This window comes from Thunnus albacares, chromosome 9 (genome assembly GCF_914725855.1).
Source record: "Thunnus albacares chromosome 9, fThuAlb1.1, whole genome shotgun sequence".
Taxonomy (NCBI): Eukaryota; Metazoa; Chordata; class Actinopteri; order Scombriformes; family Scombridae; genus Thunnus; species Thunnus albacares.
Window position 1 is genome coordinate 30,940,119 of NC_058114.1, and position 20,540 is coordinate 30,960,658.

The 20,540-nt window shown below is 40.0% G+C and overlaps 1 protein-coding gene across 6 annotated transcripts in view; it reads right to left on the reverse strand.

Annotated features, from left to right (window-relative positions):
* Positions 1 to 20,540, reverse strand: part of LOC122989583 (inactive N-acetylated-alpha-linked acidic dipeptidase-like protein 2) — a 583,517-nt gene that overhangs the window by 152,773 nt on the left and 410,204 nt on the right. For all 6 annotated transcript variants that reach the window (XM_044362562.1, XM_044362561.1, XM_044362560.1 and 3 more), the window contains one exon: positions 11,908 to 12,054. In XM_044362562.1, the coding sequence (XP_044218497.1) occupies positions 11,908 to 12,054 (147 nt within the window). The remainder of the gene's footprint in view (positions 1 to 11,907; positions 12,055 to 20,540) is intronic.

Here is a 20,540-nt window from a genome sequence, read left to right on the forward strand (position 1 = left end):
GACTCTATGGGTAATACTCTCCTCCAATCACAAGCATGCAATCGCCCACTGAAATTAGCATGTACGTAGCTCGCGAATACGGACGCACCTACTGATTCCGTTTGTCTCACACAGTACAAAAGGCAGCGTCTCGCTGCAGCTCCCGAAACCACTTCAGCGGACAGCATTAGGAGCAGCAGGGTCCATAGGTAGAGGGCTCCGCTTGTGTTTATAGAACTAGGGTTACAATATCGTAATCTTCGTTCTATCTCACACAGGCTCCGCCCTCTACTGGACCCTATGGATACAGTAGGTGGAGCCTGATGAATGTTCGTCCTGCCATGACATGTCATCAGACTGCCTCACTGAGCCCTACCGGTTATAGGTTAGTCACCACGACCTTACTACTTTATAATCCCAGCCGCTGAAGTGGATCAGTAGGGGGCCCAACTCAGGCCAGTTGACATGAACATGAACTGACTAGAAGAAGGTGTGATTGGCAGATGACGGTGTCCAGCTGTATATTAGCAGCAGCGATGCCTAACACCAAATGTTTACAAAATATTCCAGTGTGTCCCTATCCTGCACCAGTGAAGGCTGTGGCTTCCTGCTCAATCAGGAGGGCTGTGTGTGCCTCTTCTGGGGGGGGCACACCGGGACAGCCTGTCTCCGTGTGGCCATGCAAACCACTCCCATGACTGGTGACAGAGGCTCCTTCCAGGACGCTTTGACACACTGCAAAATGTCTACGAGAAGAGGTGAAACAAAGGCAGGTTGAGCCAGATGTGCCAGGCTGTAAAAGTCTTCACAAAGCTGGCTGACCAGTTTGAGCGAGACAGGGAGGGGCAGTGAGAGCGCTACACACTCCACCACCATGGGCATAACCTTCGGGAAATCATGGCAAACTGAAGTCAGCGGTGGATTTCTGAAGGTCAGCAATGCTGCAGGCACAGAGGAGAAGTTGTCGTCATCATCCAACCGCGAAGCCACTTGGAGAGTCTCAGTCGAGGCATGTGCGTGATTGGAGGAGAGTATTACCCATAGAGTCACAGAGTCCAGTAGAGGGTGGAGCATGTGTGAGATAGAACATTGACACATTGTTGCATTGCATCCTGAGTCCTGCAACAAAAGCACTTTGGTTAAGGTCGGTGGAAGATTATGGTTTTGGTTCAATAAAATCGTTTTTTATGCTTCAAGTCAATGCAGACTGTTTCTGTATTAAATCAAGACCATGACCTTTCCCTAACCTTAACCAAGTGCTGCCAGTGTCTAAACATAACCATAAAAAGTTTAACAAAGCTGTAGTCACTACTAGCAGATATGTACTGCAAGATCAGATATTTTGCTGGAAAAAAAGGAAATATGTTATCACTGAACATTTTTCTCATACATTCAGTATCGACACTTTTGTGAAAGATACATTATATAACAACATTTCCTCATTATGTTAATAGAAAATGTAAATTTCAACATAACACAAGCAACATATACATGTCAGTATTAGTGTTAGTGCTCAAATATAAGACCACACAACTGGGTGAGAGTTTAGCACTATTGCCATCCGATACATTCCTACTGTTGTCACACATCGAGAAAGTCCAAGCATGTCAAGTTTAGAACAGTTATACACTTGATGTGGAATTTGAAGGACGTGAATTTACCAGGCAAGGAGGACAATAAAATATGCTCTCATGGTAAATGTAGGATTCAGTGTTTTTGGAGCTTAGCCCTAGAAACTAAAAGTCAGGATATCTCAGCCACTCCTTCACCTATTTCGACCAATACTTTTTAAATGTATATCATGCCAATCACCCAATTTTACTGAGGTGCAATACTAAATTGGTGCATATACGCCTGGCATCATCCTCATCATCCTGCTATTGCCACAAACTCTGAATTCTGTATTTGTACTACAGGAAAATAGTATTTTCCTATAGTAAATTATGCCATGCAGTAATCCAGCTAATTTTTTGCTAAATATAAAAAATGTAGTGTGTAGGACTTCAGAGACTGACAGTCCTCTTGGCATAGGTGTACTGTAATTGTGCTAATGTCCCAAATTTAATATGGTAATGATTTATTGATATTAACAACCTATCATCTCACTCTTATTTACCATCTTCTTTCTCTCCTCACTCGGATCCTGTTTCCTCCATCCACTCCACAGATTTTACTGATATACTTCTCACCCTCAATCATTCCAATCTTCAAAATTGTAATTACCTCAAGTAAGATGTGTCAGGGGGAGATATGCGTATGTGCACATGAGTGTGTGTGAGTGTGCCTTAGCTTGCATGACTGCTCACTGGGATCATCACCATTTGAAGCACTAAAAGGGGTTTGACCTGACAGCTGTGCAGGGGAGAGCAGTATGCAGATGTAATATCCTTCTATCATTCCTCATCAGCTTCAGACTTCCAGGAGGCACTGAAAGGTATCTACTGCCACTTAACAAGACTCCATTTACTGTGTTTTAAAGCCCAGACATACAGGCTGAGGAAGACTATTTGAAATGGAAAGAATGTCACTGTAAATTGGTGTAATAAAATGGTATTTCTGCTGCATGAGCCAATAATAAATTAAGACCTGGTGTGCTCTTGGAGTACTGGTGTGATGAAATTGCTGCCAAATTCAAAGTACCATGTCAAATATGCGTTAAATGACATGTTTACAGATGTATGTGTAATATGTATCTTACTTTCCACTCCACTGCCACTTGCTTAGCAGAAAACTGGGGTAATCAAACTGTAAGCTGGAAAACATCTCTCCAAGCAGTAGTTCATACAGAATTGTTGTGAGACATGAGTCAGCCTGAGTAAGACCATTAAACAATGAAACTAATATCAAAATCTATTAATTAGACCATCAAAGAAATTAATTTTATTGGACATAGCAGAAAGTTAAACAAAAGAAGCTTGGTAACGTGGGGACAACTTGCTTGGCTAGTTGTCAAGCTAACCGCTAACACACTTGCCTGCTGGGAACACGCTAGTAGGAATCTGTTGCAAAAGCTCTCAAGCTATTTAGCCTGGTTGCTAATGGGACAATAGTTCTCACAGTATATTAAAGATACATTATATTCAAGACATATTTGACTCTTGTCTCATATCTGCAACATTCTGCAAACGATGCCTCTTTTGTGGAACATTTTATACTCCAACAGAGGAGGTTTAGTGAAAGTGGATGGTGCAACACAGTTTAGTAAGCTATAAGCGTCTACTTTTTTGGCCTCAGTGGTTCTTTGTTTCCCACCAAGGTCAGCATTGTCAAGACAATTTGCTATTGGTCAACAGCCTGAATTTTCATGTCAAAGTTCACCACAGAACTCGATACCAAATATTTACTTCTCCCACTGGGCCTACACTTTATCATTACTATGCTTCTACCGGGCACATTCAGTCTAATCTAGCATTCCTATACTGCATTTGCATCCTCATATGAGAATGTTGAGTGCTGCAGATGGTAGCTGTGTTTCACTGTGTATTCGTTTTTAGCTAGCTTGTTAGTAGTAACGTAAATATGTCTAAAGAGAGACAATTGGCGGATACTGTGTGCTTTTTTTTAACTGCACTATTTTCTCACTGACTATTTGAGAAGAAGGTCAGGATTGTAAGTAATGGCAGAGCAACGCCATATCTACTGAATCTGAACCAAGCCGAGCAGCAACAACAAACAACGACAACTAAAATGTTGTTAGGTAAGTAGGTGTGATGAAGAGAACTCTTGTTTCCTCATTTTCAAGACCCTGCTTGACCTGAGTTGGGCTGGGTCCAAATTATCTGGTGAGGTACAGTCTTGTTGTATTGCCATGGGTCTAAGGTTTAGGTGTCCAAGCTATTTCCAGACAAAAATGTTGACAATGGAGGGTTCTGGAAAAATGTGGATCACATTCAATGATAATGTTTTTGAACTACCTGCTATGAGTGTTGGTGCTCTCTCTCTTTTTGGGTCTGTTCATGTCGACAACATTTTGGATCAGGTCCCCTGGTATATTTGGATTTGCTCTGACTGTTCTTGGGTCCCATTCTCATTGAGGATTCATTTATGCACTTCTGGTTCGGGTAGATTTTTCATGGGTTCGTTTTGGATTTGGTTTATGAAGAGCGCCACGACACCCCACTGCAATCAAGAAAAGGTACGACTTTGAGCTGGGACAGTTTCAAAGGGACATCAAGCCCAACGGGTTTTGTAAACCTGTGACATGTCAAGACTTCTCAAGGCAGCAGTCAAATTAAAACTGCAGGGCAAACCCAACAGAAGGAAAACTGAAATGCACAATAAGACAATGAGACAAACCAAGGACATACTGAAGATGCTATTTAATTGTGTTGCCTTTTTGCCAGAGAGCTCAATTTAGGGGTCATGACAAGGGGAAGGAGTCAAAAATAGAGGCAATTATTTTGAGCTTCTTTCCTTTTTGTCTGAACACAACGAAGATTTGTATTGCAGCCTGTCAAATGACAAAGTATTACTGGCACATGGGTTAAAATCCACAATGAGATAATTATAGCTATTGCTGATGTACTGGGAGAGGAAATTAAAGATGAAGCGAGGAAACCGCAATTTGTGGTTATGGTGGGTGGATCTACAGAGTAATTTTGCAGAACCATCTCTTGTACTTCGCTATCTTTCAGACAGCAGTCAGCTGTCAAAGAGCACTTTTCATATTTTAAAGAATGCCACAGTAGCCGGGGGGGCAAAATATGTTGCAGCTTTGCTCCTTACATTTTTGGAGGACTATAATTACCTGGAGAAAGACAAAGATACCTCAGGCTCTATTAATTTAATGCAGTGGGGCCTCATTTATAAAACTGTGCAGGATTCATGTCAAAAGATGGTGTGAGGACGAAACACAGGAAGTGCTTACGGACAAAAATATTCTGATTTATAACACAGTGTGTATGCACGTCCTACGCTAGTTTCCCTTTATAAATCACAATCAAATCAAAATTTGGAGCATGTGAGAGATCATCTTGTCCCTCTCTTGTAACGTCCATAGTTGTCTTTAAATAGTCAGGGAAATGCCCTAAATTAATATTCATTCATACCAAATGCAAACGCCAACACCAGATGACCTGCGTGCGTAATTTGTATTCCTTTGTTTGAAAAGAGAGTAAACCAAATGCATTCAAATTGTGTTTTATTTACACAAACAAATGAGACATTTTCCATTGTTTTTAGTTTTTGTGTGTGCACTCCAGGGAGTATCAATCAAACAGGTGTTTGTTTATTCATTTCAAGAGTGGCTTTTATCTGTTTTTGCAAATGAACTCTTCATATAATATGTGAGAGGTAATTTTTCAATTTACTTTACATAATTTCAAACTGTTACTCGCGTTTCATCCATTTGCCAACAGAGTCACAGTTTCATTTCTCTAGTCTATATGTGTACGCATGAGTTTCCATGGAGGACCGCACATTCTCCCATCAAATTTGTTCTTTTAAAATCCCAAAGTTTGCTTAGAAAGTGGTGTATGCCTTCTTTTGTGCATACGCAATGGTTATAAATGAAACCCCTGCCCACCTGAACCCGAATGTGCTCCTGAGCCAAGGAGCAGCAAAGATGAGGGGCTGTCAAATATTCGTTCCACACCTCACTGACCTGTGGAGTTCTTCTCCAGGTCCCCAAAGCAAATGCAATTGCTTGACATACTGTATGTCAGAGATGACTCCCACGTGTAGCACTAGTGGGATGTAATTTTACTCCCAGATTTATGTGCACAGCTGTGAAGAAACTGAGGGAGCTTTTTTTTGGGTATATTGTGTAATATCACAATGAATTAGTATAATGATATGATATACATTTACATTTTGTCATTTGGCAGACGCTTTTATCCAAAGCGACTTACAAATGAGGCAAAACAATTTAATTCAGTTCAATTTTATTTATATAGCGCCAAATCACAACAGAAGTTATCTCAGGGCACTTTTCACATAGAGCAGCTCTAGTGCATTAGAAAAGCAGCAAGTAAGAAGTGCAACACTCAACAAAGAGCTGAAAAGGTTAAGGGGCTTATGTGTTGAGGTGAGCTGAGTTTCTTGATATTATTATGTGGTCATATTGCACTCAGCAAACATTAGCTCTACTCATGTTGGGAATACGTATTTGCACAAAACAGTTTTGACTTTGCAGATCATCCTCATATCACAAACAAACTTCTTCTAACATCCAGTGTAAAGTAACATCTTGAAGATGCCTAAGCCATCCTTAAACAACTTTGCAAACTTTGTAAAACAAACTGTCAAATTATGGCGGGGTGTGAATAATCACAGGACCATGTGGGGAGCGGTATGACTGCACAGAAGAGAAAACTTTCAAAAAGTGAGAGAAAAACAGATGCTAAATGAGAAAACAAATGTTCAACGAACCACACTCCTGTCACGATCACCGTGGCACTGGTACACAACATCTGGTGGTTTCCCAACACATTACCAGCACTGCAATTCAGTTTACTGGGCGTATGAGGATGAATGAATACAATTACACACACAGTAGATCACCTATAATGGTCTGTTTGGAATATTGAACAATCCTGGAACACAGAGGTAGAAGTTGCTCAAAAGGGTGCTTGTGTGGTTGGGACCATATGTATCTGCTTCAAAAATTACCTTAACGAATTCAGTACCCTCCCCTGAGTCTTCTCTAGTCTTTGCCCCTCTCAGCTTTTCTGTCTCATCAAGAAAGAAAAAAAACACAATGGCTGCACCTGATTAAGAATTGTTTTTAAGGAAAAATGTCTCGGATATTATTACATTACATTTTGAATCCAGAGTGTGACAGTGATCCATTATTTCATCACACATGTACCTATAAACCATCATTGCCAGTGATCAGTCGTTGTCATCGAATGTTGGAAAACTAATAATTATTCTATAGTTCTAATATCAAAAAGTTTAATTGTGCTTAAGAATAATAAAAAGTAAATACAGAGAAATGACTAAACAAGTAAAAAAAGAAGCAGAATAAATTATAATAAAAAAGAATACAGAAATTGAGCACAGAACCATAATAAAACTATTCTTGTTATCCTTCATCTGACACTCAGATGGAGGCATCACTGCTTCTCTGGCAGACCTCACAGAGTGGATGTCAAGGCACCACATAAAGCTCACTCTGGATAAGAATGAGCTTGTGTTCCTTCAGGGGATAGGATGTGTGTGCTGAGATCTGCCCATCAACAATCATAAAACTGATGTGATGCCAACTCGGGCAGCAAGGAACACTGCAACAAACTGTGATTGTTGGCTAACATTCATCCATATCTGTATATTCTTCCTCTACAACATCAAGAGGATTTACATTTTTTCAATAAGAAGCCCAGATCATACTGTCATCTCCCACCTGTTCTACTGAAATCTCCTCCTCCCTGGAGTGCCTGCATCTATACCACCAGACCTCTGCAGCTACTCTAACACACTACTGTCCATCTGGTGTTCAACTGCAGCAAGTTTCCCCACACTACCTTCCACTTCAGCGGCTCCCTGCTGCAGCTCACAACCAGCTCAAGACTCTGGTGCTAGCAGAGCAGTGGAGGGAACTGCTCTTACCTTCCACCATGCCATGGACAAACCCTACACTCCAGTGTGACCACCACACTCCTTTCCCCCAAACGACTGGCTGTAAGGTCACTTCATGGACACAGTGGTCATTCATCTCAGCTCTGTTTTTTCCCACAATGGTGGAATGAACTACCTGCCCATCTTCAGTCACGGGTTAAAAACCTACCTTTTCTATATCATAACCTTTACTCCAAAGTGTCTTTTCTGTAAAAAACAAAGAGACAAGCCAACAAACAAAAAAAACCCTTCTAAACACTTGTACTGTAGCACTGAAGACGCTATTAGTTATATCACAGACACAAAGCAGAAAGAACACTAACAAAAAAGAAAATAAAAATAAAATTGATAGAAACATGAAAAATTTATACAATAATACAAAGTAAATTTCAAAAATAATACTAAGACCACCCCCCATTCCAACTGACCTGTCAAAACCCTCTGTCCCATTGGTCAACCCTTGAAATTACTCCTGCCCTCAACACAACAAACATAAGCTACACAAGCTTAGCAATGCTATGTGTGCAGTCCTTTTTCTTCCTCTATCACAACTGAAATGGGGTCTTTTATTTTATTTATTTATCTTTACAAATATACTGTATATTTTATGCCCACTCTGTGGTTGGGCTACCCCATACACACACAATTTCCTAAAGTTACAATTTCATGTTATGTTGTATGTAAAAAAATTTTGCTGCTATATTCTCTTATCACTTAGGTGTTGTGCTGTTGTCAAGTCGTCTGTCTGCTGTTTGCTCTAATAAAAATTAGACAAGAAAAGAAAAGAGCACATCCTCAGTGGTGTGTTTGTAAGGGAAATAGAAAAATTATTTTAAAAAATCAGTAAAATTGACTAAGATTTAAATGACATGCATGACATTGCATATTAGGTTGGGTCCCTCATCTTGATTTTCTACTTTTAAAACATCACACACATCACACTGGGCTGTCTGTAGAAACATGTGTGTAAACATGATCTTGAGAATGCATGAGGTGTGCACATTCTGACCACATGTTCCTCTTTTATTGAAAAGACAGTTATCGTTCTATTGGGAAAATAACAAGCATGTTTTGTATGTTTTTTTGTGTGTTTTTTGTGCATATGCATTGCTTATACATCGGGTGCCTGAAGGTATTTTGTGAACTGTTTTGATTATTATCTTTTTTAACATAGTCACTTTCCTCACCCTCATACTCCATCGACATCTACCTAAATGTGTCATTATCAGAACTCTGAGAACTGTTCAAGTCACAGTCAGAAATAAGAAATAATCAACATTACATCTGTACAGTACATCTAATTTTAAGCCATCATTCTTCACATCACATTGTATAGGAGTATCACAGCATTTCTGCCTTCTCCTTAACATAAAGGCCACTCACCATGACAACACTGATAATGTGTCATGGTGGGAAAACCAAAGAGCATAGCACAATTATGTGCTCAGTGTGTGGGAGAGAAAAATGAGAGATATGACTAATACAGTATATAAGTGCTAGAAAAATGACAGATGAGTGTAAAAATAACTGAGGGCAATCAGCACTGAACATTTGACAAAGTGACAGCATTGTTGGCATTTTGAGCTCCATTTGTGGCATTGGTTTTGACTAGGGCTCTCAAAGTTAATGCAAAATTAATGTGTTAACACAAATTTGTCTTAATTGCACTAATTATTTTTGATGCCATTAATGCAGGTTCTGTTATGGGTCTATTGTCTGATCCACACTCCGGAGCAGAGAGTGGCATCAATAAGCTGGATGCCAACTGCTGTAAAACAAAAAGAAGAAGAAGGTTCTGTTATGATGACCCCTTGCTTCACCCGTAGTTAAGTCAGATGGCAACTAGCAAGGAAAATGGATAAAGAAAAATGTATTTTGAATAGCAAGTTCAGTTTCAAAGCCTTGTCAGATGGGTCTGTCGACAAGACCAAAGTTATTTGTAGTTACTGTCAATGTGAACTGGTTTACCACCAGAGTATATCTAATTTTAAATACCATTTGCTGATGAAGCACACAGCTAATGCTAATGCAGGCAGCCTCATTAACCCGGTCCATCCCGCTTACAGCAAACCACGATTGATAGTGTGTAAGGGAAACCCATGGACAAACCTTCAAGCAACAAGCTTTCAACAGCAGTAGCTAAAAGGGTGTCCACAGCTTTCAGGCCAGTTAACATTGTGGAGGATGAGGGTCTATGTAAAATAATTCAAATCACATCCAATGACTGCACTTGAATTGCCATTGAGAGCCACCACTGTATCGAACATACACAACCTGTTTGATGACCAAAGAGCAAACGTAATTCTCTTTCTTATACTCCCTTTCCATTGTTTCCTGCTCACTTAGTTTATTATTCATTTAGCCTTTATTTTTACCCTGTGAGGTTGGACACAATTGCATTGTGTGATTTGCTTTTGAAGTAAGGGATCCAGGGAGTGACCTTTAAAGGGCTGCTATTATGCTTTTCCTTATTTTCAGTCATCTCTCTATGTAGCCTAAAGCAAGGAATCTCTGTCTGTCTGTAAGTATGTATGTATGTTTGTCCTTCGCATATCTCGAGAACTGTTCATCTGATCTACTTCATACTTGGTGGGTACATTGCTGGGGATACAACGGAGTGCACTGTTGAAATTTGGTGCAATTTGGACATGTGACACATTTAATATTGATAAACTTGAAATAAACATGCGAACCGCCATTCCGCTCTGCACCAGTGGGCGGGGCTTCTGGGCTCTGCTGTAACATGTCATGGTCAGAGCTATACGACCCTGCCATGAGAGAAAGGAGGGGACGACATCTCTCTTTGTTTGATAATGTTAAAAGTTAGGCTTTGTTTTGGGTTTCCAAACTCATTTTAAAAAAAACGAGAGAATAAGAGAGAGGGTGAATGAACTGAGTGCAAGAGCGAGCAACAGAGAGACAGCGCTGGTGAGGACAGACAGCAGTAGAAAGCTTTCTCTGAGAGAGAGAAAGCCTGTGAATTATAGAAATAAAATGTTGGGAGACTACCATAGTCTTAGTGAAAAACTAAAATACAAAAACAGGAATACCTGCTGATTTTTAAAGTCCAGCTGAAACTGCATTTCGAGAGCATCTTACCTCTGTACCATGACATATTTCCGAGTGAAACAAGATAGACAGGTGGGACATAACGTTGGGTGGAATTTGATTTGAAGTTAAAAATTGGGTGTGTCATAATGAATCTTAGCTCTGTGCCGCTAAAAGTTCAAGACTGATTGTTGGGTAGATATCATATTATTGGTTGAAACTGGTTGGTTCAAACTTACATAAGCACACATCTTATTTTGTTTTACAGGAAGAAAACATGATTGGATTTTGATATAAAAATACAAAGAAATTGATTTTTTGTAATTTTTTGGGCATTTATTGTTCAATAGTTGCATAATATGACCAAGGATTTGATCTAAAATTGTTTAAAAGGAATTTTTCATTTCATCATGACTTTAAAACTGCCGTTCTGAATGCTATTAAGCGAATGCTAACTTATATAGGACTTTCCTCCAATAGAGTCAAGAATATATATGTATCAGATTGTCTTTAATTCAATTCAGGTTTTGTCTCCATGCTTAAATAAAGCCAGTGCTGTGGATTTCACCCTTCGCTACCTATTATTTTCAGGTTGTGAAGATGCCTTGAGGGCGGATAAACATCATGAAGATCTCTCGCACTAATTAAGCTCAAAGTTGCCGTCCGAGTCAGGAGTTTTAAAATCTGAGTGGGCTGATTTAGCTGGGGCTAAATCTCTCTGTTTCCACCCCAAGGCAGTACAACACACATCAATACTGCATTTTTAATGGAAGTAAATGGGGGCATGCATAATTTGTAGGCTCTGTGATGTGTATTTGTTGCTTGTATAGAGACAGAATCCATATTGCAGTGTGTCAAGCAGAGTTGGTAAATTATTTTGAAATATTTTATTCTACCTAAATGATACTGTTAGTTTTATAGGCTGCAGATGGTTGTTACCACATTCAATCACCACATTGTCAGAAGTGGACAGATTACTGCGGTGTTCTTATCATTCCTTTGATACAATTTACAAGTTGCCACTTTTAATTAACAATTTGATACATACAGACTATGACAGGTGTGTGTATCATCACTGAGAAAGGTTTTACTTCCAATTAAGAGCTAAAGATAAACAAGTGGTTTATCCAAATATATCCATTCACAGCCTTCTGTTAGAAACTGAGAAACAATGTGCAACTGTGACATGTGACATTAGCATTATTCCTCTGCTCCTCTTAGCTTAAAACAGAATTTGGGCAATTAGAGAGCAACCAAAAAGGTTATCAGCAGGGAAAGTGGGAGCAGTGAAAGTGAGAAATCTGGTGTTTTGGTCTTACATACCTCTTCTGCTCTGGTCTGCTCAAAGGCAAACTCCAGGGTGGGCACAGCCAGCTGGTTGGCAAAGAAACTCACATCTCCAGGCAACTGCAGTGAGCTGACGTTGGGTCCAGGGCAGTTCCCACCACGGATGCAACTCAGCAACTGTCTCTTACAGAGAGAAGAAAAGATGAAGAGGGAGAAAAACACAGTGGATGACTAACATTCATAGTGGCAAGAGAAGGAGAGATGGGTACAGAGATGCCAGCATTTCCTTGGGATTCATGCCAAAACCAAATCCATTGTCCTGGGAAAAATATCTGCTGGAAACCAGGATTTTTAGCGTGTGTGTGTGTGTTTGTGTGTATTTGTCCGTTGCCTTTTACAAACTTCATTAATATTACCATGCAACTGTCACAGCTAAATACTAGAATCTGACCTGTTAGTGCTGTTATAACAGTGATGTAAGTTTTTCAGCTGTATTGCTTCTTTCCCGTCAATTGGCAGCTCACAAATCACCTCTGTCATTTTTTTTAGATTGTGCATGAATGAAATGCATTGCAAAACTTTAAACTGTGCAGGTGTTTGAACAAGTTTCTTAATCAGACTGAATCAGAGTGCAGTTTAAGAATTGGAACATCGAGCACAGACTAAGTCCTGATGTTACAACCAAACATCTAAGAATGATGCTTCAAAACACCAAAACAATATGTTAAAATGGCTACGTGTGATAGATTTTTCTTCCCTGCCACTAAACGCTGTAAAAACCTTCGGTCAGTACTATAAAGATGGTCATACTCTCCCATTTAACACACATAGCAGAAGAGCAGAGTTTATGCTGTAAATGCAGCGCATTAAACCATTCCATTTGTTTTGCTTCCACCTCAAACATTAGTATACTTTTATGAGGGGAAGACCCTGATCTCATCAGAGGAAATAAAACACAGCATTCAAACATCCTACCAACATTTATACACATCAGATAACGAACCAGATCTTAAAGATGTAAATAAATTCCTCCATAATATAGGCCTACCCACATTAACAGAAGCCCAAACTGAAACATTAGATAAACAATTCACAACGGAAGAATACCACAAAGCACTCATGCAAATACCCTCTAATAAAGCACCAGGCCCCAATGGCTTCCCTGAGTTTTTTTTAGACATTTCTGGCAAACCATTTCACCCCTTTTTTTCAGAATGAAACAAGAATTAATAGAAACCGGTAAAATCTTAAGGCTATGGATATAACCCCAGTTCTCTGATTAGCATGAGTGAGTGTCTCACTATGGGGAACGCCTCCTGCATGACCTCATCAGAAGCTCAAATAACATTATGCCAGCCCTAATTGGCTGGCACCAGTGACGCCTATGTCAGGAGGGGATGGGACCCTCCTCCTATATAATGGGCTGACATAGCGTCAGTTGTCATTCAAAACAAGCTCACCTCTTCCACGCTTCCACAGCAAGGAGGGTGGTCTGGTGAGACACTCACTCATGCTAATCAGAGAACCGGGGTTATCTCCATAACCTTAAGTTCTCTTTCATAGCATTCATTTCGTGTCTCACTATGGGGAAACATACTGACTCCCTGATTGCCAGACATGCCTGAGAAGAAGACAACTGTCCCCTGTGGAGCTTCACAGAGAGGGAGCCACTTTCTAAGAAGAGCCAGTGCTGAGGACTGAATGTGCCAGGGTTGGTGCCGTAACATCCAACCTATAAAATCTAGTGACTGACCGGCTTCTCTGCCATAACTGGTGTAATGGCTCGCTCTTTTGGCTGAGGCGCGCAACACACGCCGTCCATGCGCTGCGTCACCACCAGCGAACGGCATGGAAGTGCCTGGACTGTCTGCGTTGTCACAGCTGTGTGGATGTGGATCCCCAAAGGCTGCGTTATGGCATATAAAATTGATTTGTTTTTCAACATATATTTTTTCTGCATATTTTTTACAACATTTGTCAGAGCCCTTGACAGTCTGTCTGGTTGCGCTTGTCGGGACATTTTTATTACAGAGTGTGTTAGAAAAGTGCTTATGTGACAATACTGAAGCAATTGTCTTTGCTTCCCACTGGCGGGCGTGTGAATAGGAACGCTGACCCAGGTTCTGCACTCTGTGTGGAACACGTCCCGTTGAACTGAACTGGAGCGGCCCGTGGAGGGGGCAGACTGGGCTCGCTCTCCCCCAGAGGAGAGGTTATCAGGCCAGCCGCTTCTTCTTCCTCACTGTCACGGTGGCAGGAGGGGGGGGGGGGCTCCGAGTCGGCCGATTCCTCTCCATCATCGTCCGCATCTCTCTCCAAGATAGCACAGGCAGCAGCGAAGCCCTCGCATCCCTTGTCAGTGTCTTGCGACAGGATAATGGTGTCCGGGAGCAGGGGGACCGGCTCCGCCAAGCTCAGGCAGGTGTAGCGGCCAGGCCCTCGGACATATCCCTTTCTCCCTATGGCGCAGCTGCTTCGCACATGAGCGGGTCTCCCCCGGACAGATTAGCCAGGTGGGCTAGCCGGTGTCAGAGAAGCTTACAGGGGAAAGCAGTGCAGTGGATACACTCGTTAGTGGAGGTTATGGCAGCTTGAGCGTGGGATAAGCCTAGGCACGCCGCACACATTGGGTGAGAGTCCCGTTAGAGATTTTATTGCTGCAGGGGCATAGCTTTGGGCTCTTTCCAACATCGCTGGGCGAGAGCGAGGGGAGTGGGGGCAATATTGCTGTTTTCCCCATTAGTGTAGGGGCGAAAAGTGGGTAACTGGGTATTGCTACCTTTTGTGTGGTATTGCTACCTGTTGGTATTTCTACCTTTAATAGCAAAAGTATTGGTATTTCTGTATCGGAAAGTATTGCTACTTTCTGAGGTAAATATTGCAACTTCACTCAGTATCGCTACTGTTTGTGAACTAGTTTGCAACTGTACAGCTGGGAGCGAAGCGCCCCGTGACCGAGTTGTGCACTCGAGTCCGTGGACAGCTTAGCTTAGCACTCAATAGCACAGTTGTCGACAGACTTCTGTGAGAAGCGAGAAGAGGTTTTTGAATGACAACTGATGCTTTGTCAGCCCATTATATAGGAGGAGGGTCCCATCCCCTCCTGATATAGGCGTCACTGGTGCCAGCCAATTAGGGCTGGCATAATGTTATTTGAGCTTCTGATGAGGACACGCAGGAGGCGTTCCCCATAGTGAGACACAAAACGAATGCTATGAAAGAGAACCCACCACATATGAACACTGCACAACATTTCAGTAATTTTGAAGCCTGATAAAGATCCAACCCCTCCCTCCAGCTATCACCCTCTATTTCTAATCAACACAGACATAAAAAAACATCAGCAAAGCATTACCCACTAGAAATGAAATTGTCACTCCATCTATAAGCCATATTGATCAAACAGGTTTTAATGCATGCAGACTATTTAACATAATCCATCAAGTAACACAGAATAACGAGGAAACAATAATTGCATTAATTGCAATTCATTAAATGCAGAAAAAGCATTCAATGGAGTCAACTGGATGTTTTTATTTGCCACTCTACACAAATTTGGATTTGGAAAGTAATTTATCAGCTAGGTTAAAACATTGTACAACTCACCAAGAGCCACTGTCACAATTAATGGGTTAACATCGTCAAGCTTTACACTGCACATGGGGACAAGACAAGGATGCCCATTCTCTCCTTCCCTCTTCGCCATCTACATTGAACCACTTGCTGCTGCAGTCCGCCAGAACAATCGCATTAAAAGGTATACAGTTCACGATGATAAACCATAAAATAAGTTTATACGCAGATGACATCTTACTCTACCTACAGAACCCACTAGTCTCACTACAAGAAAGCATGAATCTATTCACTAAGTTCTCTAAAATTCCAAACTACTCAATTAACTGGTCCAATTAACACTGCTATCACTTTCTATAAAGAAACAACTCCATAAAACGTCATAACTGCTTTAAGAACATCACTATAGCCACTGCTCTGACAGCTTGGTGGAAAGCTCACAAAAACATGCACTTAACACACACACCGTGAAAATACACACCAGTATAGAAAAACACATATTTCCTTCTAGACAAAAAAACACTAAATTTCACCACTTGGCTAGACAAAGGTATCACACAACTTCAACACATAATCCAAAACTCAGCTTTCATTCCTTTCAAAGAACTAACTCACAAGTACAGTGTAGACCACAAATCCTTCTTTCAGTATCTACAACTCCAATCAGTCATAACACATAAGATCAACATATAACAGATAAAACAAGGCAACATTCAACCATCCACACTAGCAGAAGAAATAAGCTCACAACACCTCATAAAATCCTCTCCAAACTGTACAAATTTCTCAACCCTGGCCTGACAATATCTCTAACTACCACAAAATGAGAGAAAGACCTATCCATATTACTAGATAACGACCCCTGGACCAAAATCTGCACAAACACAGTCTTAATGACAAACGAACCCGACCTCCAACTCATACATTACAAGATAAACCATAGAACCAACATCACCCATACAACACCTCTGGAAGAAATCACTGATAAACTGTCTCTCATATTGAACTGCTGGACTCTCCCCATCACTCTGCTTGTTAGGCTAATTATCATCAGATACACTCCCCAACCACAGCATAAAAACAATACTCATTGATCTGACTGTCGCCAAGAAGACCATCCTCCTCAACTGGAAAAGCAGAAAGAAACTAAATATCTCAGTATGGATAGACCTCTTCATAGAACACAAAGCCATCTTTTCTTTTTTTTCACTTTTCTCTTTGCTTACGTCTTCTTTGTTCTTACTATTATTTTTACTATTATTATTATTGTTATTATTATTGTTATAATTATTATTATTGTTATTATTATCATCATCACCATAATACCAAGCCTCCTTTTCAATACACACACTCACACACATACACACCACTATTCCTGTTATTTCTGTCCTTTGTTACTATGATCATTACTATTATTGTTTTTATAATAACATTATACAGGCAGTATAATCTTCCTTTTTTTTTTTTAGATTTATAAGATAAAACATAAAATAAAGAGATGTTACATATACAAAAACATAAAATTAGAGGGGAAGAAGGTATTACAATAAAGAGAGTAGGGTAAGAAGATATTATCATCATTATTATTATTAAAAATGAATAACAATAACAAAACTGATTCTAAAATGAAGGTTTTACCTGTTAACCTAACTAAAAGCTTATGAAAAAAGATATGTTTTTAGTCTGCTTTTAAAAGAAGATATTGTTGTAACAGACCTGAGTTCATGTGGTAGAGAATTCCAAAGAGTAGGACCATAATGACTGAAGCCACCATGAGCTGATTTAGAATTTATTCTTGATATAGCGGGGAGACCTTTATTTGATGATCTCAGGGGTCTGTCTGGTGTGTATTCAGTGAGCATGTCAACAACGTGGGAGGGAGCTAAGCCATTCATAGCTTTAAAAACAATAAGAAGTATTTTAAAATCAATTCTTTGCTTTACTGGGAGCCAGTGAAGAAAAGCTCAAACAGGAGTGATGTGTTCACACCTTTTGGTTTTAGTTAATACTCTGGCTGCAGCATTCTGAATAAGCTGGAATTTATTAAGCGCTTGCTTTCAGAATCTGACTGTGATAGGAAAGATCTAACTTTAGATATATTTCTAAGATGATAAAAAACAGTCTTAGAGATATTGGATATGTGCTTCTGAAAGTTAAGATCAGCGTCCCAAATCACACCCACGTTTTTGACACGATCACAGGGTTTTACCCACAAGGGAGTTAACTAAGAGTGAATCTGGTGCCTCAAAGCCTTCGGACCTGCTAAAACAATCTCTGTTTTGTCCTCATTTAGCTTTAAGAAATTTTTGGCCATCCAATATTTGACATCAGTAATGCATTGGACGAGATCATTCACTGGGTTAAGGTGGTTGGCAGAAACAGATATGTATAACTGTGTGTCATTAGCATAGGAGTGATATTATATGTTGTATTGTTGAATGATGGACCCAAGCGGGAGCATATACAAATTAAACAGTAGAGGACCAAGAATTGACCCTTGAGGGACTTCATATGGAATGCTGACTTCATCTGATTCAAAGTTACCAAAAGAAAGAGAAAAAGATCTACTAGTAATGTAAGAAGAAAGCCAGTTAAGAACAGTGCCTCTAAGGCCTAAACAGTGTTCAAGGTGCTTGAGAAGAATTACATCGTCAACCATATCAAAGGCTGCACTGAGGTCGCAAAGTACCAGAACAGAAACTTTGTGGTTGTCAGAGCTAATTTTAAGATCATTCACAACTCTGACCAGGGCAGTTTCTGCACTGTTAACTCTGAAATCAGACTGGTAAACATTAAATAAATTGTATGTGTATTGTATATGGCTTAAGAGGCTAGCTTTTTAGAAAGTGGGGGAAAAAGTGGAAAGCTATAGATGTTTTTGCCTGGTAAACAATCAAAAATATACAACTGTATGCTGAGAGAATAGTTTGATGTGCGTCAAACTTGCAAAAACTATGCAGGTCTTGTAATAAAGCACATCTATTGCTTTGGCACCTGGCAGCTAGTCACAGTCAGCTGATGAAGGTAGCCTATGTGAATGTGGAAGTTAGTCTTAAAACACAAGACTACAATTGGTTATAACAGAGGATTTGGGAAAACATAACATGAACGTAGCTTATGTCTGGCCTCAACAGTCTGGATGTGAAAGTGCTGTGTGGAGTTGCTCATTAAAACCAGCAGGAATTACTTGCAAGCTTATGATTTAAATCATCAAACCCCATGATTTATTGCACTGTAATCAGAAGACATTCACCACTTAATAAACATTAGAAACACATGATGACATAAAAGTATCATTTAAGCCAGGAAAGTAGTATCAAGCTAGGATGAGATATGCACTGTGGCAGTTCACTGTCTGGAGGTCTTTAGAGGTCCCTCGTTGACATGCAGCCCAGAATGTGAAACATGAGGATTTAGTGGACATTTAAGAAAGTTAAATTAATTTCATGGAGTAGAGGTTTGTAGCTTTTAATTTCCATTTTTTTCAAAGTAAAGTTTACTTCTGAAGCAGCTGATAAACTCAGAACCAAAAAAACATAAAGCTGTCTGTTAAAACAGAACTAAATGTGGTTGAAATTTTCAAGTTGTTTAGATTATAAAATGTATTTTAATGGCATATGATGACTGTATTTTCAACATATAATTGCTTAATGAGATCTCCTGGACAGAGTTATTGTTAGAAGCGCCCAAAACGTGAGATCCTTTCACATACATTACAGTGTTATATGCTGGTTTACAAGTGAGGTGCCATAGCAGTAATGGCGACTTCTCTACTTCCATCTACAACCTAGATTTGTCTATACACACGCATCCACACAAAACTGTTTTACTGAAAAACAAACTTTATTTGGCACTGCACATGTCCCTGCTGAAAATTTTAGCAATTACAGAGCATTCTAATAATTATATTTTTAGGAACATCTCAGACTTTATCACTCATTTGCTGCTTTAGGCACCTGTTATCTACTGTAGTTGACCCAAAATGTAACTTAAATATTAACAAGGGGCCTTTAACTAATGACTTACTTATAGCATCCCCTAAGTATGCCAATTAAGTGTCAGGTGACTCACAAAAGGCACATTTTTATGTCTGTAATTTGTATTTTTTCTTGTGTCTATAAGGAGAAAGGGCTGATGAAAAGCACAAGCCTAAACTGCACTTAGTACAGTACAGTGATAAGAGAGGGAGTGGGTGGGGTGAGGGTTTTATTTAGCCTGGCACCCGGGTTGACTGCTTTTTGGTGTTGTGTCTAATTGAAAGGGTGCCGTACAGAAATTGTTGGGACCAGAGCGGAAGGAAGCAGAACACAATCATCAATCAATTGCAGGCTTATCTTAACTGTCCACATCCGCTGAGCCTGCCTGATGTCACCATGTTCCTCTGTCACATTGCATTTAATTAGAGTTTCCTTTTATCAAGGTCCGTCAAGGGGAGAGAGCTCTTTGGTGTCCAATCATTCCCACCGCTGTCACTAACACACTGTTGTCAACCTTTTCTATTTTATTTTTTCTAAAGGCTGTTGCCCTCTAAACATAAACTGCTGCTGCAACACGTCTCCACTCTAACTGAATGAAGGCTAGTAAATAACACCTTTAACCTTGCCTCAACCTGCCGGTATGTACTTCAGTGTCACAATGAAATTTTTGTTTTTAGACTTGCACTTTTCCTTTTAATCCTGCAAAATAACGAAGGACAAATACATTCAAATGCATATTAATATTCATGAAGGGCATTTCATTACCCACTTATGGCTAATTGTGGGAGTTAACAAGGTGGGAATAAATGCTTGTTCATGTGTGCACAATTTAAAAGTTGATTGGGATTCATAATGGGGAACTTGCACATAGAGGACAGACTTATCACAATATTTTGGGGGTATTCAGCCACCACAGTTTCTTTTTACTTAAAGCAAGCCAATGGTGTGGAATTCATACTAATATCCATATGTTTAAGACCCTTGGTGTTTAAATTTGTGTGCACATGAAATGATACATTTAGATTTAGATTTCTGGATTGCTAAATTAGACTGTGCTGGATAGTTAGCCATAGTACTCATAGCCAATATGACTCAACAGAGAAAGACTACCACATGCAG